Genomic DNA, 27,079 nt, shown 5'->3' with positions numbered 1-27,079 from the left:
AATAGGGGAAGCTTTGTTAACTAATCATCTTTAAGAAGTGGAATCTAGTTAAGGCATAGCTTTCTTTCTACTTTATGTTTTGTCCTATTGTCATGGGAATTCTTGAAGAGGAAGTAGCACTTTAAGTGCAGGCTTAAGGAGACAGGTCTGGTGGCAACTGTCTGAACTCTGTTTGCATGTGTTACAGCCTGATTCCAAACTCTCCTGCATTCTGGGAGAATGTTGGTAAGTATCATATGTTGGAATTCTTTAATAAAGGTGGAATTATTAGCAGTATGCTATTACACTCTTTTTTCATTTGAGAGTGTTCACTTAGTAAATAAGGAATGTCTACCCTGTTCAAGATGTCCATCATGCCAACCTCCCACAATGCATGAACAATCACTGGTTTATGCCAGGCAAGAAAAGGCTCATTAATATATATAAAAACTGAGAAGGAATCATCTGGTTGGATTTCATACCTAGAAGAAATTGATTTTGCCTCATCACATGGCAAAACCCATCCTTTCCAACTCAATGATAATTGTGAGTCATGTGGCTACCTCCATCATAATGAGGGGACAACAGCTAACTTGGTGACTAACTACATGTTTTCTTTAAGATTTCCTACTTATAGATTTTTAACAATTAGTCTTGATGTTAGGAGTCTTAAGTTAACCTGTTTCTTATAGATATTTAATCATATACATATGCTTATAAATTTTGAGGGATAGAAAGTTTACAGAATAGTCTTATAAGTGTTGAGGTAAGATTTATACCCTTGCAAAAAATTTTAGAGAGTTGAATGTAAACCAAAAATATGAAATAAGTAGAAATAATACATACTGGGAATAGTCAGTTTTCTTATATTGTTGTTTTTTTTCTCTGTCACATACTTAGGTTTCTCATCTGATATAGCACAATAAACTATGTAATTCACCTCTAAAAATTATGCTTGGGTCTAGAGGATGGGAAATCTTATTCCAACTCTAGAGCCAGCCTCTAACTGAAGTGGAATAGCATAAAACAATATGCCAATCATACCAAAAAAAAAAAAAAAAAAAAAAAAAAAACCTTAATCCATGTAAAACTGAATACAGCATACTGACAAGAACAAATACTTTTAAAAATAGGAAATTTTGGAGCTCTGGCAATAGATAGAGGACACTGTATGGGAAAACTGAGGCAGTACCAGCCAGTGAAGAATGTGTGTCCTATGTGTGTAGACTGCAGCTGACCTGCTTCTATACACCTTTCCCGTCCTTTTAGATCTGTCTCCTCTTCCCACTTTGCAAAAATACTTGTAGATACATCTACAACTTAAAAGACAGAATATTTACACTGTGTGTATGTGTATGTGTGTGTGTGTGTGTGTGCATGTGTGTATACAGGAAAAAGCCAAACAGGTCTTGGAGGAGAAAAAAGAGAAATAGAGAATGGGTAGTCTATTTCCATTTCCCTGATCAGTCACAGCACTTGTAAAAGTTCCAAATAATATTGGGATCTAGCATGTTGTTAGGGAGCTATGTAGATTGCTTTTCTAGGGACTTGTAGTTTGAAAGAAAATGGCCACTAAAGGTAGTGGAACTATTGAGAGGTGTGGCTTTGTTGGGGTAGATGTGGCCTTGTTGGAGGAAGTTTACCATTGTAGTGGTGGGTTTTGAGATTTTTGACATCTCCTGTGCTCAAAATATGCCCAGTATGGCAAACAGTTGCTTCTTTGACTGTTAGTCAAGATGTAAAACTCTTAGTACCTTCTCAGTCACCATGTCTGCTTTTACACTGCCATATCACATCATGAAGATAATGGACTAAAGCACTGACTGGAAAAAGACACAAGCTGTTCAGTGGGTTGTTAACAACAATACCAATAAAACCTATTATAACAACAAATACCAAATAAAGGAAATACCATTCACTGGTTATTGATATCTCTTAATACCAATGAACTCAATTCCCTAATAATAAAAAGAAACAAACTAACTTTGTGGGGTCAAAAACAAGATCTGTCCTGGCTTTGTGGGAGCCTAGCCGGTTTATATGCACACCTTCTTAGACCTGGATGGAGGGGGGAGGACCTTGGACTGGCCACAGGGCAGGGAACCCTGACTGCTCCTTGGAGTAGAGAGGGATGGGGGAGGGGAGTGGGGTGTGAGGAAAGGGAGGGAAAAGGGAGGCGGGGAGGAGGCAGAAATTTTTAATTAAAAATATTAAAAAAAAAAACAAGATCTGTCCTTCTGCTGCATACAAGAAACACAACTAACTGGGTGATGGTGGCACAAACCTTTAACTTGAGCACTTGGGAGCCAGAGGTAGGTGAAACTCTGTGGGTTTTAGGACAACCAATGTCTACAAGATCTAGTTCCAGGAGCACTAGAATTGTTACACAGAGAAAATCTGTCTTAAAGAACCAACCAACTAAACAAACAAAAATATCAAACCTCAAAATCAAACATTGAAATTACCTCATAGAAAGGGTAAGAAAAAGAGTTTCCAATTTGTTCACATTGGAAATAAGCTTGTGGAATTATTTTAATATCTAACAAAATAGTCTCCAAACCAAAATTAATCAAAAGACATAGGAAAGGACGTATCATTATACTCAAAAGAAATAATCCACCAAAATGATCTTTCAGTTCTGAACATCTATTCCACAAATGCAAGGGCATAGACGTGATACATTTACAAAATGGAGTATTACTCAATTATTAAACAAAATGTGACATAAAATTTGTAGTCAAGTGGTTGGAACTGAAAAAAGTATCACCTTGAGTAAGGTAATCAAGCCTCAGAAAAATAAAATTATATGCAGTAGCTTATAAGTGGCTAAGTAAATGATAGTCATGTTATAGGCAAGGACCTACAAAGTCTAAATAATAAGGAGAGTTTTAAATTGGCTGTATTGATCTCCCTGAGAAGGGGAAATAGATGTTGTGGGTAGATTGGTGGTAGGTAGGACTGGAAATGGAAGGGATTAGGTGTGTGGGGGACAAGAGAATATGGAAAGAGATGAATGAAATTGGAAAGCATTTTGGGGGTATGTGGAACTCTAGTGCAGTGGAATCTCCCAGAATTTTACAAGAGTGGTCCTAGTGAGAATTCCTAGAACTGGAGGATTCAGACCCTGAACAAGCTATTGTCTGTAACCAGGTAACTTCTAGTAGTGGTCCTGGAATACCAACCCAGTCATAAAACCTTCAACCTATAATCTACCTTCCTTCCAGAAGTCCTGAGTTAATGGAGGTGCAGAACTTGTGGGAGTGACTTATCAATGACTGATCTAAATATAGACCCACCTCAGGAGACAGAGCCCATGACGAACACTGCCTGGAGGACCAAGATCTGGAGACTGAATAGACCAGAGACCTAGGATTGAAAACAAAACAAACAAAAATGACTACTAATGATATTCTGCTATACTCATTGATGGGTGCCTAGCCTAATTGTTACCAGAAAGACTTTCTCTGGCAGCTGATGTGAACAGATGCACAGTCCCACAGCCAACCTTTAGATAGAAATAGAGCCTAAATTATACATTTCCATTGGGTAACCCCTGCTTGGAGCTCAGGAAATCCTAAAGAAGAGAGGTAGGAAGACTTTTAGAAGTTAGAGGTGTCAAACATGTCAAGAGAGCACAGTCCACAGAATCACCTAAGAAGGACTCATAGGGGCTCACAGAGACTGAAGTAACAGTTATCTCTTTAAAGACTTCACCCTTTTTAAGGCATTAACTTTATTTTCTATATTCTTTATCTTCTCCCTCCAAAGCCTATGTACATCTAAAACTATGACCCATTTAGAGGTCTTTTATGTCTGAATCTGTCCTATTGCATTGTCTGTTTTTGCTTTACACTTTTAAATTGCTAAGTGGTTAAGAATCTAAGCTGTAACATTCCTAGGTCAAAAACAGGTACTGCAGGCTTGCCCTGCCCAGTCCAACATGGCAGAGCTTCTTGTAACTCTGAATCAGTTGGGACTCTGAGCTGCTCTGGCTGCTCTGGATGTTGGCTCAACCTCTCTCCAATTTCAAAATGGAAGATATACCATTTATGCTAGCTCTGGGGCCGCCAGGTAGGAGTCTCACTCAGCAGTTTAACTCTGAGAATGAGCTTTCTTATCTCAGTCACAGTCTAATCTGCCAGGCAGACCACTGCACGGCCTGGAAACATCTCTGTCTATGGCCCCTGGAATCTGCCATGCTCTTCTGCTTGCCCAAGCCTGATTCTGCCATCTGCCCAGGTGCAGGTGGGGAGCCCTGAGCCATTGGTATGGTCTCAGAGTACTTTTTTCCTGATCTTGAGTGGGCACACAAACATCCAAGCCCACAAGTGCTCCATAGTCAGAGATTGCACCAGCAGCAGGGCCCATGTAGCCTTGTTTTAAAATAGCGTGACTTTTTTTCTGCTGTTATTGCTGAATCAGGAAAATTTCTCTGCTGTACCCCACCAGCAAACAGAAAAAAGTTGTGTTGAACTCTCTTTTTTTTTGCACTTAAAATTAAGCTCTCTCAGGTTTTTAAGTAGATTTAATTGGCCATGTTGGCGCCACTCTGTAGTAAAAGGAGTAGCAGGCCACTTTTCCACCACCTGGCTCCCGAAATAACAACACACATATTGTATTTATTTAAACACTGCCTGGCCCATTATATCTAGCCTCTTCTTGGATAACTTTCACATCTTAATTAACCCATTTCTTATAATCTGGATATCACCACATGACTGTGGCTTACCAGGAAGATTCTAACCCATGTCCATCTCAGGCTGGAGCTTCATGGCATCTGCCTGACTCTGCTTCTTTCTCCCAGCATTCTTTTCTGTCTACTCTGCCTATCTAAGCTGCTGTCCTATGAAAGGCCAAGGCAGTCTCTTTATTTGACCAAAGAAAGTAACACATAGACAGAAGACCTGCCTACATCAACTTTTTTTATGCTCTGTATTGCCTTCAATTTTTTCATCTCTTCTCTAGTCTGGTAAATGGCAGAAGTTAGGCTCTGAATATCAGAGTAACCACCAATTTTTGGCATGGTTTCTGGTTACAGCTGTGTATATTGATAAATATTGATGGAGATATATCAGATGTGTGTGCAATATGGAAAAACCCCTATCAATATGCCTTTACATTATTTGATTTCAGAAGTATCACTCATGTGTGATGAATCATGAGCATCAAGGGGACTCAGTTCCTCCTGGACAGCATAAAAGGCTGGTACCAACACCATCCCAAGAGGTTGTGTGCATATTTGAACTATGGGAATATTCCCTTCTGATCTTAGTTCTGATGGTGTCATTGTTACCAGGTGAGAACTCCTCAACTCTTCATGTTTTATCAAAGAAATAAATCACCCAAGACACAAGTTGAGCAGAAGTGTGTTTACCAAAGCATAGAAACTCAAGATGAATGTACGTTATAGAACAAAATTGGAGCAGGCTGGTCTGAAGGTAGGAGTAGTCCATTGGGCTTTGCAGGAAAGAATATACAGAAGTTTATTATGGTCCTAACTCTATGATGTCATTGCAAAATTCCTCTCTTGGAAACTCCTTCTCTCCTAAAGGAAATTGTTCCAGGACCAAGATGTCCCTACAGTTTTTACTTCCCTGCCTATTACCTTACTCACTGGTGACTGTTATGCCCAAATCCACGAGGGCCCCACAAAAGCCAACAAAGGAGACTAAGTCCCATATGTAAAAGCAAAGAGCCTTTATTTTAATCAAGTTTGCCAGCTTAGTCTCTCTGCATGTCCAACGTATTAGAATAACCAGAGGGCTCTGAGCTCAGTTAGAATTGGGATTTTATAGTAGTAAATGTGGGGGTGAGGGAGGTCTCTAGGATTCATGACCCTTGATTGGCTGACATTTGTCTAGGGGTGTCCTGGTGAGTATGTGCAGACATTTCCTTTTAATTGTCTGCTCTTGGGTGAGGGCTGGGTAATTTCAGCTTGGGGTTCTTTCCTAGTAACAGGTATTGCTTCAGGGAAAACTGAAACTGAGGCCTCTTATTAAATTTTTTGAGGGCCAAGTTCTACTCTGGCAGGTGATAATGGTTGGAAGTAAAGAACTTCCTTTGGGTGATCTTCGCAGACTTAACTTATCATGGCTGGCCCTCTCAGTGACATGTATGGTCATTGGGAAAGTTCTCTTGTGCCTTAGTTTCTTACAAGCCAGAAGGAGCCCAACAATAGCTTCAAAAGGACAGTTGAAAACATCAGGAGACACAGCTATCAAGGCAAAGCTTTAGTCCCCTTGTTTCCCCCACATGATGTACCTAAGTAAAAAAGGTTGTTGGGCATAACCCTGGCTCCTTTCTGCTCCTATCTGCTTAGCTACCTGATTTTAACAATTTCAATACTTTCTTAAAACTTCACTGTTGTTAACCATTGCTTTATAGTGCTGTTTCCTTCTGAAATGTTTTCCTAGATGATTTGTTTCTACAAATTTTCAAAAATTGAATTATTCTTGATGCTTTATGTATTGTAAAGTTATCAAAAATATAAATGCTTATTTCTGACAAGTAATACTATTCAGATTTTGAGATAGTTCAGTGGTTAGTAGCATTGGCTGCTCTTGCAAAGAACACAGGTTTGATCCCAGCACCCACATTGTATCTTGCAACCATCTATAATTACAGGTCCAGGGGATATACTGCCCCATCATTTTTCAAGAGTACTACAAGCACATGGTGCACAAATATGAATGTAAACAGAATATCCATCCATACAAATTAACAATTTGTAAAATAAACACTATTTTTAAATGAGATTTTATTTCAACATAGCATATGTATCAATTTAAGAAACTGAGTTCTACATTGAATGATTAGGATATGTATATTTATTCTAACAGTTTTTATCTTATTATGCCTCTTTATAAAATGAATTCAGTCTTCTTATTCCTTTGATTCCTTTGGAAAATTTGGCAATTCTTTTATTTTAAAGAAAAGTGGACATTCAAGAGTTTTATCAGAATAAATGTTAATTTTATTTTAATTTCTATTACTGAAGAATCAAAATATCATTTATTTTCTACTAAAATAACTAAATATTTACTGCATACTTCCTACTATTTCTGCATGAAGCATAAGCAATAGCGAGGCATGGAAGAAAGAAATGTCAAGAATTTTAAAATGGAAAGACTTGTGGAACAGTGGGAAAGGACAAGGTCTTGTCTCAGTATACCGGATGAGAAGAGACACTCAGTCTCACAGCTCTGAAGACTAACAAATCCAAGGCCAGTGTGTCAACATATACCCAGGGGCTGTTGGTGGATCACAGCAGGCTGAGAGACTTCACATGGAAAGAGCTAGGTTTACCTAGAGTCACTCTCATTGTCACAACGTTAGTCAATTATTGATTGATTATTTTGTAGGAGTCAATCAAAACAAACTCTTCCCTTCCCAATGTCCTTAAGTATGGGTCTCTAATGTCAAGGCAAAAACAAGGACTTTAATTAAGGTTCTACAGCCAAGATGTCAGATAGATTGAAGTGGGATAGAGGTAGAGATGAGAACATTGAAAACAGTTTTCTGCAGCTGTTTGCAGATGAATTGAGGCAGAGAATTCAGCAAATGCCATAAAGGCCTCCAGTGCTGTCTACTGGCCTGGGTTTCCTTCTATAGAACACCTCTCTCAGAATTTCACTAACCATGCACAGGAAAGGCCCACACCATTGACAAATAGTATACAGAGATTTGGTGTGAAGTTTAAGGGAACAGAGTTGATATTCACAACCAGGAATTAGGACACAAAATTTTAGACAGGTTTCAGCTTCTTTTGGCAGATATACAAGTGGTATACAGAACACTTTTCAACAAGAACTTCTAGTCCTGAGATAGTGGCGCATCCATTGTCTTCATTCTTGATGGTGATTTGTAAGCTGAAGAGCAAAGAAGAGCTGCACTTAGTGTTTAGAATTATTATGTTTTTTTTGTTATCACATTGGTCCTTTATTTTCTTTGCACTATAAAGAATGCTATAGATTTCATAGTGTCTAAGCATAGTAAATATATGGCAACAAACATTATAAACACATATAAACATTAAATATACTGATGATGAAAACCTCTAAAGCTTTTATTTGTACTCTTACTGTAAAAGAATCCTTCCAGCAGGAATCTTCATAATGACATACAAAAAGGGAAAGGCTTGAGAATGGGAGATGAAACCTCCTCATTCTATTACTAACATGGCATGTGATTATGTGAAAATCATATTCATTTTTCTGAGATTCAGTTTCCTTAAATACATAGGGTATAACCTGCTAATGTCTAGGGATAGTGTTGATGTATACATATATGCATGAGAATAGTTACACCCAGTAGGTACTCATAAAGTATTCAACTTACAGAGTGAACACAGTGGATCTAGAGAATCGGTTACAGAAAAGCAAAGAACCTGAAGTCCTGGGAACAAGAATCAGGTTCCTTCTCTTCTCACCCTAGTGGCTGGGGAGCCTTTACTTTATCACACTATTCCCACACCCAGCAGTCCTGGGATCATTGCAGGTGAGAATGAGACTAGAAGTCAAGCACTAATACAGACAGCTTCTAAGCTGATTATAAGAAAGGGGTGAGTTTAAGACTAGCCTGTCTCTAACATAGTGTGTCACACATCAGGCAGTAAGCTGGGCTCCCTCACAGCTGTCTCTTTTCACATCTTCATTTCTTCATGGAGCCCCTTGGGCATGAACCGTAAATTTGATGGCATCCTAGTACACAGCATGGTAATCAAACTATGAACTTCCCTCAACTGGGCTTCTGTAGATGTCTCTACATTTTATTTTTCTTTCCTTTAGCTTCTTTCTTCAATCTTTATATCTTTTTTTAAAGCCCATCCTCTCAACTAAAGTCTTTATTTTGAAAAGACTTTGATGGTTTCCTAGGGGTTCCCCAGCCAGGATTCTGGTGAGGACTCTAACATTATCTCATTTAATTCCCAAAATAATCCTTGCAGCAAAATATTTATCCCTCCCCCCTGTTTTTCTTACCCAAAAACAAGGACTCAGGGAGTTCAAATAAATATTTACTTTATGTATGTGAGAGAGAGAGAGAGAGAGAGAGAGAGAGAGAGAGAGAGAGGGAGGAGAGAGAGAGGAAGGGTCAGAATTTGTATAGAAGTCAGAGGACAATTTTGGGGAGATCCTCTGTTTAAACATGGTTTCTATCTCTGCATCATGTACTCCACTCCATGTGTTCACTGACCCAGGTGCCGCCAGGTGATTCTCCCATCTCCACTTCTTGCCTCTCTGCAGGAGTGCTGTGATACAGATGTGGACTTCTATATCTCACTTTTTATATGTGTTCTGTGGACTGAACTGTGAGATTTACACAGGTAGAACTTTTACCCAGAGCCATTTTTCTCAGTCCAATGAAAACAAAAGCAGGGTTTAACTGACTCTCTTTCTATTGTAGCAGGGTGGCCTCAAAATTTATGTTGTCACTACCATCTAACAGAATATTGCTTTATCTACAGAGTAAATGACAGATCACCTAAGCTTAATTCTCCATGTTACATATATTTCTTCACTTATCATCATACTTTTACTGTTAGTTAAAATTAAGTAATCATTTTACATCACAGCACAAGAAGCAAACACATGAAAACCAAGATCAAAACACACACATGCACACGCACACACACACACACACACACACACACAAATCAAACTTTGTTATGTATGAAAATATTTTGAAATGGCAATGTATTTTCTGATTCTGTCTAGAGAAGTTTATGTCATTGATGGAGGAGTTAATTTCGTTGGTTAAATAAAGAAACTGCCTTAGCCCTTTAAGAGGACAGAAAATTAGGTAGGCGGAGTAGACAGAAAAGAATGCTGGGAGAAAGAAGCCGAGTCAGGAGTCGCCATGATTCTCCCACTCCAGACAGACGCAGGTTAAGATCTTTCCTGGTAAGCCAGCTCGTGGAACTACACAGAATATTAGAAATGGGTTAGATCAATATGTAAGAGCTAACCAGTAAGAGGCTGGAACTAATGGGCCAGGCAGTGTTCAAAAGAATACAGTTTCCGTGTAATTATTTCGGGGCATAAGCTAGCCATATGGGCAGCTGGGTACCGGGGACACAGCCCTGCCGCTCCTATAACAACATGTCATGACACAATATGCTCCTACTTTGTTGCCTAATTCTAAAAGTACTGTTTAAGAATATCTGTGTAAGAACTGACTTAGTGGTTAAGTGTGCTTACTGCTCTTCCAGAGTACCCAGATTCAAGTTCCACATGCACGGGGCAGTTTACAATCATCTGTAACTCCAGTTCGAGAATCTAATGCCCTCTTCTGACCTCTGTGAGCTCTGTATGCACATGGTACACATACATACATTGTGGCACACAGCCATAAAATTAAATAAATACTTTTTAAAAATTCCATGTAAATATGTATAGACCCTAATGTATTTCTTGTTCTTTAAAACTCAGTTATAAATAAACACACACAGAATTATAAAGAGTTGATGTCTACTTGTACATCAAAAGTTTCAAACAATTTTTGAATTGTCTTTTCATCCTGTTCTGACCCTCTTAAGAATTTAAAAACTAAATTCATATTACAAAACTCAATCTGCAGTGAAATAAATATGAATTGAACATTCAATTTAGCTCATTTAATACTTACACATCAGGATTTAAAATAGATCCATTTACCCACTTCCAGATCTTCTCTGCTGGTACATAATTTAATCCAATATAAAATTTTGTACTTTTTCTCTTTAAGAAGTCCCAAATGAATTTCTATAATCAAATCAGAGTTGGAGATTTAATCTAAAATCTGTTTGTTTAGGATTTACTTTCTTCTGTTAACCTTCTTAAACACTATTGCTCCTTTTTGAAATGCCTCTTAGCTCCCCACCAATGTAATTCTCCCGATTTTGTGAAATTGCTCTCTATATATTCATCTATATATAATTGATTCACCCCACTTTATTGTTTTTATATCATAAATCCAATTAGTCTTTCCGATTATGAGAAGTTTAAAATCCAAGTCTTTACTTCCTCAGCATAGACCATTGTTTAAAGCTCAGAGGTATCAACATAGCTTGAAGAGTGTGTTATGTTCTACTGAGCAATTTATTTTTATCAGTTTACCAATTCTTCTTCATTTTCAATGACCAGCAAAGTGGATCCTCTCATAGAGCAGTCAGCTTGACCTTCAACCCAAGATCTGGTAGTCTGAGAAATAAATAAGCATTTATCCCAGTATGGATGCCAATCTCTCGGGCATGTTAGTACGGCTGATCTACCTAGAGTATGAAAGAAGACATGTTTGTTTCTGCTCTGTTCCTGATGCACAATAATCAACTCTACACTGTAGCTGCTTTATTAGTGCATGCTGGAATAAGGTTAATGCTGTCATATGTCAAGGAATCACAATTAATGACAAAAGGTTCATTTTATGTTTCATTTCCATTAATTTACTTCAGACAAAGTTAATTGTGCAACATGCTTACTAAAATACTCAAATTTGCTATCTGACTACTAAGTTCATGTGCATTAGCAGTCTGAGGCAGCATGACCAGGTATGGAAGATCATAGATGTCAAGATCACACAGCTTCAACTCAGTTCCCAGAACCAAAATTTACAAACCCGGTGACCACTTGAAAGCTCTTAACATTTTCATAGCTGTCTTCACAGACAATACAGCACTGATACAGTGTACTCAGGGAAGGCTATTGTGCATTTTGCATTAAGCAACTCACGTTTTCTGTCAAAAATATCCTCTTAGTCTCAGGAAATTCAAGCCACACAATTACCTGTTGGTTCAGTCATGTTCACTCTTGGTGGGCTTTGCACTAAAAATCCCACTAGTAAATAAGAAAACACACAGAGAGGATTAAATGCAGAAAGAAATGGTGGAATATGAGTTCTCTTTCTCACTTCAGGAAATGAAGTTATTTCAATAAACCTGAACATATGAACTGAGGGTAAAACATTAGCAAACTGGATTAAGGGACAAGTGTGGAGACAGGAAATATGGACCAGAAAAGCATAGAACACATGGATTCAAACAACTCCGGGGTTACATACGATCTGATTGACAAGTCCATTTGTGGGTGTTGTTGCAAATCTCAGATTCCCACAGTCACACCTGAGCTTGCACATCTTCTATAACACCCATCCCAATAGAATGTTTAGCAAACATGTAGTGAGCTAAATTTGGGGATCTTTTAGTTTTCTTAGTCATTGTTACTTTAGGTCACATTTAGACATTTTATAGTTCAAGACGCACATATGAAATATTCCAGTTGGTTCTCATAAAAACTAAGAAGTACAGAAAACATGTAAGGATGCTGCTGTGAACAAGAAATGTTTTCATGTAATATTACATACCATTGACCTTCCCCTAGGCTCAAGGTGGCCAAGTACCATGAAGAGGACTAATGTTTATGTGGAAGAATAATAAAGCTAAAGCTCAGCCTCACTTACCTGTGACACTGATTCCAATCACGATCAAGACAAGAATCAGTCCAGCACAGCCGAGTTTCAAAGTCAACCAATGCCTGCGAGGACACTGACGGGTATCTAAGAGCACAGATTACACTTGTTAAATCCACTTGGGTACATCTGGGGAAAAGGTGAGAGTTGTTTTCGTCGTTACAGAAGACCTCCCTTACCTACAGAAGTCTTTCCAACACTCCTAGTGGACTGAATGAACTGGAGATGATAATACATTCTGTGTGCACCATTTTAAAATTTACACACACGCACACACACATGAGAGAGAGAGAGAGAGAGAGAGAGAGAGAGAGAGAGAGAGAGAGAGAGAGAAAGGGAGAGAGATTTTCATCCCAACTAAGCCCATACTATATATACCTGGTGGCTGGTGGCTGTAATTTTCACAATTTGATGTGTTACAGTAAAATTGTTTTTTTTTTTATCTTTAGAAGAGTACTTTTTACTATACCTCTTATTTATGGAATGCATTATGGCTTCTCTTTGGTATGACTGGGCTCTCAGTATCATTACTTATGCAATTTGGGGCCTTCACACAATCAGTGAGTGTTAATAGGGCTCAAGCACTGGTGACTAGTGTTTCATGGCTTAAATGCTGTGAGAGTTCATCATTGCTCCCTTGTCAGTGTCCAGCTAAAAACAATGAGTTACATGTTTCTAGAATTTTACAGTTAGCAACTTAGTATCACTGTTGAATGCAAGTAACAAAAACCATGATCAATGAAATCTCAAATATTTGGGTATTGTGCCATAAAACTGGCATACACTAAGTCTATAGCAGAAAAGGGGGTACTGGAATTAGCATTGGTAGATTCTGCATGACCACCATGGTCAGAAGTGTTATGGTCCATTGGAGGCAAGAAAACAGTTTAACATGACTAAGAGCTGGTGTTGGTTCAAACTTTGAAAGACTGATTTTGTATGATTTACTTTAGGCATATTTAGCATATCACAATATGTTGAAATTTTTCCTGGTGATGGCTAATTCATTTCATGTGGAAAATAACGCTTAAGGTATAACTTTATCAAAATTCTGGTGAAGTATGGGGACACCTTCTGTAAAGATACGTTCTAGTGACTGACAATCCTGTGTTAAGGGTCTGGGAGATGATGCACTGTCCTCTTGGCCACACACATGCTGCAAAGGTCACTAGGCTATTAAACCTGTCCAACCCCAGACTTCTGGGTGGATAATATTATGTATCCCTTCCTTTGAAGAAATAACCTTGTGTATTTATCATTTCTCGTACCTCTAGCGCTTATCTCTGTGCACAGGGACCTCCATGCCTTTTATATAAAATAACATACACTATGTATACCATACTGTGCTGTCGAAACACCATGACTGAAATTTGTTTTCCATGTTAAGAATATGAACTACAACAAATTGGATGCCTTTTATTTATTTGATAGTGAAATGCATTAATTTTTAAGCGTGACCAAATTGTAAAACTTTGTGAATTTAAATTTCTTCTAGATAGTTTAAAAAATGTGGGTTTCTTTTGGAAAATAGTGAGAGTTTTGTTTATAAAAATAACATGGTAAAACATTAGCCGGCTTTTGTGTCTCTAATTTAATGACCATAATCCTTTTGCTCTCATTTTGTTTCTAGCACTTCCATACATTACCATTTAATGAATGACTTTCTAGATTTAATTACCGAAAACAAATATTGTACCATTCTGAGCAAAACTTTCCAATTGTTTTATGTTTTGCATTGTTCTGTTTCTCAGGTTTGGTTTCCTGTAGCTGAAGCTAGTTTCAAACTCCCTCTGTGGTTAAGGGTAGCATTGAACACCTCATGCCTCTGTCTCTTCTCAAGTCTATACCCTATCATGTATGGTTAAGGGTTCCTAATTTTTACAGCTATAGATTATTACTTTATGTTTTTGTTTTCTTTCACTTCTAAATATTTCCAGGTATAATTGATGGCATACAGGTTAAAATTTTAAACAAAATGTGCTAAAATATTATCTTTTATTCTCACTGTGTAGTACAGAATTGCCTGTTTTCTCATTTCTACTCTTTCTATTTATTTTTTCTATTCTTGTTTTTGCATTACTTTTGATGCCTTAATTATGCAATTCATAATGCAGACAAATGCTAGTGGTCTCTGAACTGTAGAGCAGTTTTCAAATTCTGAAATTCACTAAATAAGAAAAATTACTATTAAATGTGGAAAAAGAAAAAATAAAAAAGAAAGAGAGGCAGAAATGGCAGAAAATTTATAGGAGAAAGAAGACAGCTCTGCTTAGCCTTAAGAACCCTCTATATCTGTAGACCCAGAAGTTCACTACTGATTAAAAGTGTGCACATAAAAGAAGGACAATTATCACGTTACTCACTCATAAGTAATTTTTAAACATAAAGCAAAAAAAGGACACATATCACAAATCCATAGAATGTAGATAACATTGAGGACCCTAAGAGAATCATACAAAAATCTAATCTACATGAGTAGGAGAAAAAGACAAGAACTCCTGAGTGCATTTGGAGCATGGGGACCTTGAGATGGTGGAAAGGGAGGGGAGAGGCAGGGAGTGGAGCAGAGAAAAATGTAGAGCTCAATAAAAAATATCTATGTAACACTGTCAGTCTTTTTCCATCATATTCTCTAAACAGATACTTATAAGAACTGTTTGTCTGGCATTGAAATCCTCTTAGTTGCTGTAGGTAATCTTGAGATTAGCTAAAGTACACAGGAATATGCACATAAATACTTTGTAAATATCACACTTTGTAGAAGAGACAAACTTATATACAGAGGTTCAGTAAGCAATCTAGTGTGGACAGTGAGCAATGCTGTGTGGTCAAAGGTGACATAAGCCTGTCATGAACGAATCCAGAGAGGTACTGGTATTGAAGAATGAGACCATGGATGATAATTCCTTCTGTGTACGATGTACTGGGCTACTGGACAAAGAGGCAGGCACCACAGAAAATTTCAAGGCTCCAAAGATACCCCATATTTGAGAAGATCAATGTATTTATATCAGCCTATAATTTTTCCTGAAGCCTAGAGTAACACAGTGACTAATCCTAATAAATAAGCCTAACAAGTCATTTCCATTTATATGTACATATGTATATGTACATGTATAGCAGATACTTATTTAAAAACAGAATATATATTTACATATAAATATATCAAGAAAGAAGTATGGAATAATGTACATATATAAAAGTCATTTCTGTCTGTCCTTACTCTTTCCACCTTTGAAATTATGAGTGATAAAATAGAGTTATCATCATATATTTACTATTGTGAAATATTTTGAACAGTCTAATATTTTGAAAAGTCATATTTCAAGTTCAACATAATATAACATAATAAAATTCAGTACAGTATATTATTGTGGCAATAACTTTAACCTTCATGAACAAGTAATTTCTTCATTTGTCAAGAATTTGGGCAATATCTACTTCATAAACTTTTAGAATTTATGAAAACAATTCTCACACATTTCTAATCATAGTGTCTGGTACAGATTATTATTCAATAAACAGTAGTTATCCTTTTTTCCTCAAGGTTTTGTTTCTCGTTGTTGTTTTTTAACTAAAAGTAAAAGACTGGGTGACTTTATATAATCGATATTTCTTTAAGAGAAGATATAAAGAATTGCAAAAATGCCTATCCTGTGTGGTGAGCTGTTCTGTGTGAAATTAGACTGAGTGGATAGGCCGTTCATCACTGAAAAGCCCACGTGAACATTAGTGGAATGACCTGCAAAAGGCATGCTTTGGTATCCCCAGAATGCTAAATATTCTCCATTGTCAGGACATTTTAGCCATTCCCCTTAAGCTGATCTGAGATTATAGAATGTTTTTTCAAATCACTTTCCATCTGACATTATTCCTTCTGATTTGATTCTTACACCATCCTGGCCATGCATGTTCTCCTACAACATGACATGCGTGTTCTCCCTTTGTATTTCCTGTTCCAGTTATTTACAAAACTCATCTCTCAGATGCTCAGCCTTAGTCCCTAGCATTTTTCAGACCTGGCATCTTTCATCTCCCAGGAAAACATGGGATGATCACGCTGCATGATGTGATGAAGTTTCTCAAGATAAAAATCTCGTTTTATTTTTATTTTTGCTAGCTTTAATCATACTATGTTTTTATATAGATTTTCATAGTTATGGCTGCATTCCTACATATAAACATAATATAGACTCTACAAGGAAAAAAAAAAGATACTCACAGTTGTTTACAGCCAGAACGTCATCATCTAGAGAAATATTGAAATTTAGTGGTTATTTTTAAATAAATGAAAGACTCTTGCTACACTTTATTCATCCCTTGACCAAAATAAACCTTAGGTCATTAGGCCACATAGTAGCTCAATGCTCATATTCCTATTTCTGTGTTTGTTTGTTCATTGAGAGATCCATTCACTATGCTGTGAATCTACCACAGTTTGAGTCATTTAGATAATGGTCCCAGGTGCATTCATTTCTTTCACTGCTGGGTAAGAATTTTCTCTTCACAGGCTTTTCTCTGACCTTATTCATTTTTTGTCCTTCAGGTTTCCATTCAAACGGATTGTTTAAAGGGTAATGGGAACAATGAGAGTAGAGACATTTTCTATCTCTTGATTTAGGACCATGGACAGTATTATTGAAGAAAGCCTCATTTTCTTTCTCAACTTTTATTTTCTTACATACATTTCCACAAGTTCCCTTGCCTACTGTTATTAGGCAGGAACATGAGGAAAAGAAAGATATGCTTCTTTTTATCAACAAAGGCTGGATCATTGGAATTCTCCTAGAAGTATCACAGCCTTCACATTCCCCTGACCCTTCATGCGTGTGTATATGTGTGTGTGTGTTTCTTTGAGTAGAACTGTCGGTGTGTGCATGTATCTATTCGTGATTGTAGACGTGTGACAGAAGGTTTGTGCCTCTGTGTGAATGCAGGTATATGCATGCCACACATATAGAATGAAGGAACAACTCTTAGGAGTTGATGTTCTTTTCGCGAAGATATTGGGAATCAAACTCAGGTTGTCGGGTTTATGAAGCAAGATCTTTTACCTGATGAGCCATCTCACCAACTTAACACAATAATTTAAAAGTGTTATAGAACAGGAGAGGATTAAACTCATAATATGTTGAAAATTATCATGGTGTTGGTTAATTCCTTTCATGTGGCAAATAAAGCTTAAGGTATAACTTCATCAAAATTCTGGGGTAGTGTGGGGGACACCTTCTGTAAAGATATGTTCCAGTGATTAACAAGCCTGTGTTACAGGTCTGGGAGATGATGTGCTGTCCTCTTGACCACACACATGCTTCAAAAGTCACCATGATATTAAACATGTCCACTCCCAGACTTCTGGGTGGATAACAGATTATGTATCCCTTACTTTGAGTAAATAACCTTGCGTATTTAACATTTCTGGTTCCTCTACTGCTTATCTCTGTGCACAGGGACCTCCATGCCTTTTATATAAAATAGCATACATTATGTCTAGCATACTGTGCTGTCTAAATACCATGACTGATCTGTTTTCCATGTTACCAATAATAACTACTATGAATTGGATGAATTTTATTTATTATATAGTGAATTCTGAAAATCAGTAAGTAATACAGGTCATTTATAAACATGGAAAAAGCAAAAAGAAAAAAAGGAGAGGCAGAAATAATAGAAATGTTTATAAGAGAAAGAAGACACCTCTCCTTAGCCTTAGGAACTCATTATATCTGTAGACACAGTAGTTCACTACTGACTAAAAATGTGCACATAAAAGAAATAAAATTATCACTAGTACTAACTCATAAGGAATTTTTTAACATAAAGCATAAAACAGCCAACAAATTACATATCCATAGGACCTAGACAATATTTAGGATACTAAGAGAGACATATATAGATCTAATCTATGTGGGTAATAGAAAAGGCAAGATCTCCTGAGAAAATTTGGAGCATGGGGTCCTTGAGAGAGGGTGGAAATGGAGGGGAGAGGCAGGAAGGGGAGCAGAGAAAAATGTAGAGCTCAATAAAAATATTTTAAAAATATCTATGGAACACTTTCAGACTTTCCACATCATATACGCTAGGCAAGTACTTATAAGAGTTGATTGCATGTCATTGAAAGCCTCTTGTTACTGTAGTAAATCTTGAGACTATCTAAAGCACACAGGAATATGCAGAAAGGACCTTTGCAAATACTGCACTATATAGATGAGACAATCTTATATACAGAGGTTTTGTAAGCAATCTACTGTGGACAGTGAGCAATGCTGTGTAGTCAGTGGTGACATAAGTCTGTCATGGAAGAATCCAGAGACCACTGAACTTAAAGAATGAGACCATGGATGATAATTCCTTCAGTGCAGGATGTACTGGGCTGCCAAATAAGAGGTAGGTGACATAAAAAATTTCAAGGCCCCAAAGATACCCCAAATTTGAGAATATCAGTGTATTTATATCGTCCTAGAATTTTTCCTGACGCTTAGAGTAACACAGAGTGACCAATCCTCTTAAACAGGCCTAACAAGTCATATTTCTTTTTATATGTGCATATATGTGTGTTTGTGTATATATATTTATGTACATGTATATGCAGATATTTATTTCAAGACAGAATACATATTTACATATGAATCTGTCCTTACTCTTTCCACCTTTGAAATTATGAGTGATAAGATAGAGTTATCATCATATATTTACTACTGTGAAATTTCCTACTAAAACCTAATATTTTGAACAGTCATATTTCAAATTCATCATAATATATCATAGCAATATTCAGTACTGTATACTATTTTAGCAATAACTTTAACCTTCATAAACCAGTAATTTCTTCAAAAACTTTTAGAATTTATGAAAACAATTCTCACACATTTCTAACCATAGTGTCTGGTACAGAGAACTATTCAATAAACAGTAGTTATCCTTTTTTTAATCAAGGGTTTTTTTTTGTTGTTGTTGTTTTTTAACTAAAAGTAAAAGACTGGGTGACTTTAGAAACTGCTATCCCTTTAAGAGAAGATATATAGAATTGCAAAATTACCTTTCCTGTGTGAGCTGTTCTCTTTGAAATTAAACTGAGTGGATAGTCCATTCATCACTGAAAAGCCCACGTAAAAATTAGTGGATGACCTGCAAGAGGCATTCTTTGGTATCCACAGAATGCCACTTATTCTCTATTATCTGAACATTTTAGATGTTCCCCTTAAGCTTATCAGAGCTTATAGAATGTTTTTCAAATCCCTTTCCTTTTGACATGATGGCTTCTGATTGGATCTTTACATTCCACTAGTCATGCATGTTCTCCTACAACATGACATGTGTGTTCTCCCTTTGCATTTCCTGTCCCAGCTTCTTACAAGACTCATCTCTCAGATACTCAGCCTTAGTCCCTAGCTTTGTTTCAGAACTAGCATTTTCATATCCCAAGAAGACGTGGAATGATCACGTCATATGATGTGATGAAGTTTCTCAAGATAAAAATCTCAAGTTTTATTTTTTTTCTTGCTAACTTCAGCATCATACTAGGTTTTATACAGATCTTCATAGTTTACTGGCTGTGCACTTACATGTAAACATAATTTAGCTCTACGAGGAAACAAAAGATACTCACAGATGTGTACAGCTGGATCTTCTCCATCTAGGGAAATATTGAAACTTAGTTATTATTTCTGAATAAATGGAAGAGTCTTATTACACTTTATTCATCCCTTGATCAAAATAAACCTTTGGTCATTTGGCCACATAGCAGCTCGTTGCCCATATTCCTATTTCTGTTTTTGTTTCTTCATTAAGAAATCCATTCGCTATGCTGTGAATCTACCACAGTTTGAGTCATTTAGTTAATGGGCTCAGGTGGATTCATTTCTTTCACTGCGCCAGGCGGTGGTGGCGCACGCCTTTAATCCCAGCACTCGAGAGGCAGAGACAGGCGGATCTCTGGGAGTTCGAGGCCAGCCTGGTATATAAGAGCTAGTTCCAAGACAGGAACCAAAAGCTACGGAGAAATCCTGTCTTGAAAATCCAAAAAAAAAAAAAAAAATTTCTTTCACTCCTGGGTAAGAATTTTCTCTTCACAGGCTTTTCTCTGACTTTATTCGATTTTCGTCCTCCAGTTTTCCATTCAAATTGATCCTCTAAAGGATAATATGTACAATGAGAGTAGAGACATTTTCTAGTCTCTTGATTTAGGACCATGGATAATATCATTGAAGAAAATCTCATTGTCTTTCTCAACTTTCATTTTCTTACATCCATTTCAAGAAGTCCCCTTGCCTACTTTTATTAGACAGAAACACGGGGAAAAAAAAAACATGTTTCTTTCTATCAACAAACGTTGGATCATTGGAATTCTCCTAGAAGTATCAAATCCTTCAAGTGTGTGTGTATATGTGTGTTTCTTTGAGTAGAACTGCAGGTGTGTGTATGTATGTATTTGTGATTGTAGATGTGTGACTGAAGGTGTGTGCCTCTGTGTGAATGCAGGTATATGCATGCCACACATATAGAATGATGTACTACTCTTAGGAGTTGATGTCCTTTTCACGAAGGTATTGGGAATCAAATCAGGTTGTCAGGTTTTTGAAGCAAGATCTTTTACCTGATGAGCCACCTCTCCAACTTAAAACAATAATTTAAAACTGTTATAAAACAGGAGAGGATTAAACTCACAATATGTTGAAAATTTTCATGGTGATGGTTAATTCATTTCATGTGGAAAATAAGGTTTAAGGTATAACTTCATCAAAATTCTGGGGAAGCGTGGGGGACACCTTCTTTAACGATACATTCTATTGATTGACAAACCTGTCTTATGGGTCTGGGAGATGATTAGGTGTTGTCTTGGTCATACATATGCTGCAAAGATCACCAGGCTACTAAACATACTCCCACACTTCTGGGTGGATAACAGATTATGTATCTCTTCCTTTGAAGAAATAAACTTGTGAGTTTAACATTTCTGGTTCCTCTAGTGCTTATCTCTGTGCACAAAGACCTCCATTTTTTTATATATAAAAACATACACTATGCCTTCCATACTGTGCTGTCTAACCACCATGACTGAAATTTGTTTTCCATGTTAACAATATCAACTACTACAAATTGGATGCCTTTTATTTTTAGATAATGTAATGCATTAATTTTTAAGTGTGACTAAATTGTATAACTTTGTCAATTTAACTTTCTTATATATAGTTTAAAAATGTTGATTCCTTTGGAAAATAGTGAGAGTTTTGTTTATGAAAATAATATGTTGAATCATTATCCGGCCTTTATTTTTCTAATTTTATGACAATAATCCTTTTTTTCCTTTCCTTTTTTTTCCTTTCAAAACTTTACACTTCCTCCCCTCCTCCCATTCCCCTCCTGCTCCTCCACTCACCCTCCTCCCTCCCCTTCACTCCTTAGAAGAGGGCAGAAAACCCTGCCCTGTGGGAAGTCCAAGGCCCTCCCCCTTATATCCAGGCCTAGAAAACTTTGCATCCAAATAGACTAGGGTTCCAAAAAGCCAGTACATGCAGTAGAAACAAGTCCTAGTGCCTTTATCAATGGCTTCTCAGTCAGTCCCCATTGTCATCCACATTCAGGGAATCTGGTTTGATCACATGCTCATTCAGTCCCAGTTCAGCTGAATTTGGTGAGCTCCCATTAGAACAGGCACATTGGGTAGGGGTAGGGGTGGGGGTGCGGATGGGGAAAGGGGAGATCCTGAGAGAGAAGGGAGAAGGAAAGACTGGAGAGAGCTTGGGGGAGTGGGAGGGTGGAGATGGAGGAAGGGCAGTATAGGAACAGAGAAGAAGATATCTACATTAAGGGGGCCAAGTTGACAAGAGACTTGGCTCTAGAGGGGATCCCAGGTATCCAAGGGGATGTCCTCAGCTAGGTCATTGGGCAGCAGAGGAGAGGGTGCCTGAACTGTCCTTGCCCCACTATCACACTGATGATTATCTCCAATATCACCATAGAATCTTCATCTGGCGATGAATGGAGATAGAGATAGAAACCCTCATCAGAGTAACGAACTGAGCCCCCAAGGTCCAGTTAAAGAGCAAAAAGAGGGAGAAGATAAGCACCCACTGAAACAATAATCTTTTTGCTTTCATTTTGTTTCTAAAAGTTCTATACATTACCATTTAATGAATGACTTTCTAGATTTAATTATGGAAAACAAATACTGTACCATTTTGAACAAATCTTTCTGATTGTTTTTTGTTTTGCTTTGTTCTGTTTCTCAGATTTGGTTTTCTGTGGCTTAGGCTAGTTTCAAACTCCCTCTGTTGTTAAGGGTAGCATTGAACATCTCATGCCTTTGCCTCCTCTCCTCAAGTCCTGGAATTACAACTCTACCCGTTCATGTATAGTTAGGGGTTATAGATTTTTTTAATTTATTTTTTGTTTTCTCTCATTTCTAAATATTTCCAGGATAGTTTATGGCATACAGGTTAAAATTTAAACAAAATTTGCTAAAATTATTAACTTTTATTCTCACTTTGTAGTAAAGAATTGCCTATTTCCCCATTTCTACTCTATTTGTGATTTCTTTTCTTGTTTTTTTTTTATTACTTTTGATGCCTGAATTATGTAATTCATAATGCAGACAAATGCTAGTGGTCTCTGAACTGTAGAGCAGTTTTAGAATTCTGAAAGTCATTCAGTAAGACAGACCAATTTTTAAACTTGGAAAAAGTAAAAAAAAAAAAAAAAAAAGAAAGAGAGGCAGAAATAGTAGAATGTTTATAGGAGAAAGAAGACAGCTCTCCTTAGCCTTAAGATCCGTCTACATCTGTAATCCAGTACTTCACTATAAAGGTATGCACAGAAAAGGACAATTATCACATGTACTCACCCATAAGTACTTTCTAAACATAAAGCAAAAAAAAAGAAAATACTCACAAATCACATTTCCAGAGAACCTAGATTATAATGAGGACCCTAAGAGAGACATACATAGATCTAATCTACATGGGAAGTAGAAAAAGACAAGATCTCCTGAGTAAATATGAAGCATGGGGACCTTGAGATGGTTGAAAGGGAGTGGAGAAGCAGGGATGGGAAAAAAAAAAAGAAGAGCTCAATAAAATTCAATAAGAATATATCTACGGAATACTTTCAGACTTTCCCCATCATATCCTCTGGACAAATACTTTTTTATCCTTTTTTTGGGGGGGGGAGGCTGGAGAGACAGTTGTGGGTGCTGGAAATTGAACTCTTATGTTTTTGGTTGTGAACCAAGCCTTTAACCACTGAACCATATCTCTAGCCCCTCTAGACATATGACTATAAAAACTGTTTGTATGGCACTGAAATCCCTTCCTTTGAAGAAATAAACTTATGTGTTTAAAATTTCTGATTTCTCTAGTGCTTATGTCTGTGCACAAAGACCTCCATTCCTTTTATATTAAATAACATACACTATGACTACCATACTGTGCTATCTTAACACCATGCTAACAATATCAACTACTGCAAATTGGATGCTTTTTATTTATTAGATAATGAAATGCATTCATTTTTAAGTTTTGCCAAATTGTATAACTTCGTCAATTAACTTAATTCTAGATAATTTAAAAATGTGGGACTCTTTAGGAAAATAGTGAGAGTTTTTTTTATAAAAATAATATGGAGAAACATTAGTGGGATTTTATGTCACTAATTTATTGACAATAATCCTTTTGCTATACCCTATCATACATAGTTAGGAATTCCTAATTTTTACGGCTATAGATTTTATATATTTGTAACTTTATATTTTTGTTTTCTCTCGTTTCTAAATATTTTCAAGTATAATTGATGGTATATAGGTTAAAATTTTAAACAAAATGTGCTAAAATATTATCTTTTATTCTCACTTGGTAGTACAGAATTGTCTGTTTTCCCATTTCTACTCTTTCTATTTATTTTTCTTTTCTTGTTTTGTTATTACTTTTGATGCTTGAATTATATAATTCATAATGCAGACAAATGCTAGTGGCCTCTGAACTGTAGAACAGTTTTAGAATTCTGAAAGTTATTAAATAAGACAGATCATTTTTAAACATGAAGAAAGCAAATAGAAAAAAGAGAGGCAGAAATAGTAGAAATGTTTATAAGAAAAAGAAAACAGCTATCCTTAGCCTTAAGAACAAAATATATCTGTTGATGCAGTAGTTCACTACTGACTAAAAGTGTGCACATAAAAAGAACAAATAATTATCACATATACTCACTCATAAGTAATTTTTAAACATAAAGCAAAAAAAAAAACAGCCAACAAATAATATTTCCAGAGAACATGGGCAACATTGAGGACTCTAAGAGAGACATACATAGATCTAATCTACATGGGTAGTAGACAAAGACAAGATCTCCTGAGAAAATTTGGAGCATGGGGACCTTGAGATAGTGGAAGGGGAGGAGAAAGGCAGGAAGGGGAGCAGAGAAAAACCTAGAGCTCAAGCCGGGCGGTGGTGGCGCACGCCTTTAATCCCAGCACTCGGGAGGCAGAGGCAGGCGGATCTCTGTGAGTTCGAGACCAGCCTGGTCTACAAGAGCTAGTTCCAGGACAGGCTCCAAAACCACAGAGAAACCCTGTCTCGAAAAGCCCACATGAACATTATTGGAATGACCTGCAACAGGCATTCATTGGTATCCACAGAATGCTAAGTGTTCTCCATTCTCTGGACATTTTAGTCATTCTGCTTAACCTGATCTGAGATTATAGAATGTTTTTCAAATACCTTTCCTTCTGTCACCATTCCTTCAGATTTGATATTTACACCACACAGGCCATGTATGTTCTCCTACATATGTCATGTGAGTTCTCCCTTTGCATTTGCTGTCCAGCTTCTTACAAAACTCATCTCTCAGATACTCAGCCTTAGTCCCTCACATCTTTTCAGAACTGGCATCTTACATCTCTCAGGAAGAGGTGGCGTGGTCACTGCATGATGAGATGAAGTTTTTCAACATAAAGATCTCAAGTTTTTTTTCTTGCTAGCTTTCAACATCATACAAGTTTTTATACAGATCTTCATAGTTTACTGACTGTACACATACATGTAAACAAAATATAAACTCTACAAGGAAAAAAAAGATACTCACCGTTGTTTACAGCTCGATCTTCTTCATCTAGAGAAATAGTGATACTTAGTTGTAATTTCTGAATAAATGAAAGAGTCTTATTTTTACACTTTATTCACCCCTTGATCAAAATAAACCTTTGGTCATTTGGCCACATAGCAGCTTACTGCCTATATCCCTATTTCTGTTTTTATTTGTTCATGAAGAGATCCATTCACTATGCTGTGAGTCTACTATAGTTTGAGTCATTTAGTTAATGGACCCAGGTGGATTCATTTCTTTCACTGCTCAGTAAGAATTTTTTCTTCACAGGCTTTTCTCTGACCTTATTCTATTTTCATCCTTCAGGTTTCCGTTCATTGATCATTTAAAGGATAATATGTACAATGAGAGTAGAAATATTTTCTAGTCTCTTGATTTAGGTCCATGGACAGTATTATTGAAGAAAGTCTCATTGTCTTTCTCAACTTCATTTTCTTACATCCATTTCAACAAGTCCTCTCTCCTACTTTTATTAGGCAGGAACATGAGGAAAACAACAACATGCTTCTTTCTGTAAACAAAGGCTGGATCATTGGAATTCTCCTAGAAGTATCAAATCCTTCACATTCCCCTGACCCTTCAAGCATTTGTGTATGTGTGTGTGTTTCTTTGAGTAGAGCTACAGGTGGGTTTATGTATGTATTTATGATTGCAGATTTGTGGCTGAAAGTGTATGCCTCTCTGCCAGTGCAGGTATATGCATGCCACACATATAGAGATGAAGAAACAACTCTTAGGAGTTGATTCTCTTTTTACCAAGGTTTTGGGAATTGAACTCTAGTTGTCAGGTTTATGAAGCACGATCTTTTACCTGATGAGCCGTCTCACCAACTTAAACAATAATTTAAAACTGTTATAGAACAGGAGACAATTAACTCTAGAAGATATTCCAGTATTGAAAAAAATAAATAAAGCAACTTACCTGAGGGAAGAGAAGATGATGCAAGCCTAAGCTCTTGGATTTCGGCAAAGTTTATGGTAGCATATATCGTTGATGTGTCCATTGTCAGTGGGAGATGTCACAATGACTTGTGAATGAGTGTAGTGAGAGGTGGCCAGCAGCTCCTTATACAAATGAGGGCATAATTTAAGTTCTAGGAGAGGATATGACCAAAGGGACATCCTTTTCCTGTGAATATTATGTTCTCTGTGACCACACACATTCACACTTGCGGCTGAGGGTTTCTCCAAGGGTATTATTGAACTTGGTATCCATTATGCTCACACAAGTTATACATTTTTTTTCTTTAAAACAGTAAATGTGACACATGCCATGCTTTCTGAAAAAATTCTGGATAAGCCTTCTTTTTTCATATTTCTTTAACTTTCTGTTCTCAGTTACTCACTTGGGACAATGCTCAGGGTAAATGAAATTAACCACTCAAGAATAACTTTAAATTTGAGGGATCCTTACCTATTGAACTCCCAGGACTTATGAGATAAGATATTTTGAGACTTGTAAAGATAAAAATTAATGCATCAAAGTCTGTATTTATACTTGACAAGAGTTGACAATATAAAACCCTCCTGAGTTATCCAGACAGTGAAGGAAGCTGTGAAA

At 36.9% G+C, this 27,079-nt stretch overlaps 1 protein-coding gene across 1 annotated transcript; it reads right to left on the bottom strand.

Moving 5' to 3' along the window:
• Nucleotides 1–6,895: 6,895 nt before the first annotated feature.
• On the bottom strand, nt 6,896–26,870 carry LOC130878420 (killer cell lectin-like receptor subfamily B member 1). The gene is made up of 9 exons (XM_057776382.1): nt 26,441–26,870; nt 25,498–25,524; nt 20,030–20,056; nt 16,643–16,669; nt 12,412–12,507; nt 11,739–11,789; nt 11,073–11,227; nt 10,603–10,718; nt 6,896–7,847 (listed from the first exon to the last, which is right to left on the bottom strand). Exons 1-9 carry the CDS (start codon nt 26,520–26,522, stop codon nt 7,724–7,726), a joined length of 705 nt encoding a protein of 234 aa, XP_057632365.1. The 5' UTR covers nt 26,523–26,870; the 3' UTR covers nt 6,896–7,723.
• Between the last annotated feature and the right edge of the window lie 209 nt (nt 26,871–27,079).

The sequence above is a fragment of the Chionomys nivalis genome, chromosome 1 (assembly GCF_950005125.1).
Source record: "Chionomys nivalis chromosome 1, mChiNiv1.1, whole genome shotgun sequence".
NCBI classification, from domain to species: domain Eukaryota; kingdom Metazoa; phylum Chordata; class Mammalia; order Rodentia; family Cricetidae; genus Chionomys; species Chionomys nivalis.
This window is presented reverse-complemented; position numbering and strand designations above follow the sequence as displayed.